Source organism: Emiliania huxleyi (assembly GCF_000372725.1).
Source record: "Emiliania huxleyi CCMP1516 unplaced genomic scaffold EMIHUscaffold_4001, whole genome shotgun sequence".
In the NCBI taxonomy this organism is placed as follows: domain Eukaryota; phylum Haptophyta; order Isochrysidales; family Noelaerhabdaceae; genus Emiliania; species Emiliania huxleyi.
The window spans coordinates 1-1,816 of record NW_005198963.1 but is presented as its reverse complement, the minus strand read 5'-3'; the positions used below and the strand labels follow the sequence as shown (position 1 = coordinate 1,816).

The following is a 1,816-nucleotide window of genomic DNA, read 5'->3' as shown; positions in this document are numbered from 1 at the left end:
ACGAGGACGGCGGCGGCGGCGCGCAGACGACCGAGGCGCTCGCCGTCACTTGCGGCTGCTTTGGAGGAGCGGAGCGGTCGGCGGCCGAGCTGGAGCGGGGGACTTCGACGCCGTCGGCCTCGACACCCACGCTGACGCCGCACTTGGCGAGGCCTCCTCCCCTGTTATGAGGAGCGGGGGCATATGCGGCACACAAGCGCGTGTGTATGTCTTGCGCCCCCCAGCACGTGTTTCTGTCGTCTCCATGTGCATCTTCTAACGCAACCCTGACGCAACCCCGTCCGTTGCTTGTTTTGGTCCCTGTCCACAGGGAGAGATGGTTGTGTATTGATGTATCCACCGGAAACTCTCGCTCTCTTTGCCCCACCCTCGAACCCCCTGCCCCTCCCCGCCACGCGCCAGGTAAGGTAAGGTAAGGTAAACGTCTCCACACACAAAAAGTGGTGGGGCAAGGGGGGGCGACCCTCGCATCTCCACGCCCGGACACGGGCAGGAGCCCCACGGCATTCAAAGTGCAAGCACCGGCCCGGTGCCGTGGGTGAGCAACCTGCACCCCACTCCTACTCCTATAACACAACCCCCACAGCGTGGTCGTCTACGTGTTCAGAAACACAGCGAGGCGAGGGTGAAGGGGTAGTACCCGGGGTAAGGGGCTGTGTGGGGCTATCTGTGACTACTCCATCTAGCCTGGGGGGTAGCAGGAGGGGGGGGGCAGAGGGTAAGATATGGGTGAGGCCAGCTACAAGTCGGACGCCCTCCCGTCGTCGTCGGAATACTCCTCGGAGCGGTCGGCGTCCTCGTCGTCGTCCTCGGTCTGCATTGCCTCGCCAGCCGTGAACCTGAACACGGCGTCGGCCGGCGCCGAGGCGCCGGCGGCCGTCATCAGGTGCATGACCATGCGGTCGCGGCATGCCGCATCAATCTTGCCGCGCCCGGCCAGCTCGTTCGCGAGCCAGTCCGGGGCGACCGTCGTCGCCACGGTCCCCTGGGGAACTGTGGCGTACACCTTGCTGGGGCCGCGTCGATACCCGTCGTCCCTCTCCGGGGGCAGCGAGTATTCGACTCCTATATTGGACCCGGCCTGGCTGCGCGCCTGCGCAGCTGCAGACCGCAGCCCGGCCACGTACTCGATGTTCTCGCCACTTTGCGGCCGTGTGATTTACGACCGCTCTCTACAGACTACACGCTACACGTACTGACGACCCAGGCCTCGTGGCTCGTCAGCTTTTGTTGCTCATGTGGTGCATTCACTCACACCACCGCAGTACAATCGATTGAGTCCGGGGGGTTTTATGCGTATGATTGTGAGGGCGTAGGGCCCCGCCCCAGGACAGGCTCTGGCGTAAGGATGGAGCGCTCTGGTGCCGAGGAGAGCCGCTGGCACGAGGCCCGTGATGACTGTGCGCCGCATCACTCCCTCAGCGCCACCCACTCCGCCTCCCAGCAGGCCGACCCACGGCTCGCGGCAAAGCAGCCCGGATGGTACGCCTGCAGCTGCGGCGTGCGGACGGTGGGCGGCAGCAGGCGCGTGCTGCTCGGCCCGGCCGGCGCGAGCAGCCGGTCGCACCTATTCGCGCCGCTCGTGGTGTGAGGAGGCGCCGCGGTGTGTTGCCGGCTCGCCAGGTCGCTGGCCGCACATCGCGCAACGCTCGGTCCACAGGCCGTCCAGAGAGCAGAGCCATCGGATGAGCCGCGGTAGCCTGCCACCGCCGAGGAGGCGTCAGCGCGAGGGCCCCTAGTGTAACTTTTATAGCCCCGTTCTGTTTTTATGAACCTTTTTATCATAGGACTTTGTTCTTCTCGCCTTTTTTTTATC

At 64.9% G+C, this 1,816-nt stretch overlaps 1 protein-coding gene across 1 annotated transcript; it reads right to left on the bottom strand.

Moving 5' to 3' along the window:
- Nucleotides 1–739: 739 nt before the first annotated feature.
- On the bottom strand, nt 740–1,785 carry EMIHUDRAFT_255870 (hypothetical protein; the record flags this gene model as incomplete). Its single annotated transcript, XM_005770048.1, has 3 exons — nt 740–1,101; nt 1,258–1,488; nt 1,638–1,785. 3 exons carry the CDS (start codon nt 1,783–1,785, stop codon nt 740–742), a joined length of 741 nt encoding a protein of 246 aa, XP_005770105.1.
- Between the last annotated feature and the right edge of the window lie 31 nt (nt 1,786–1,816).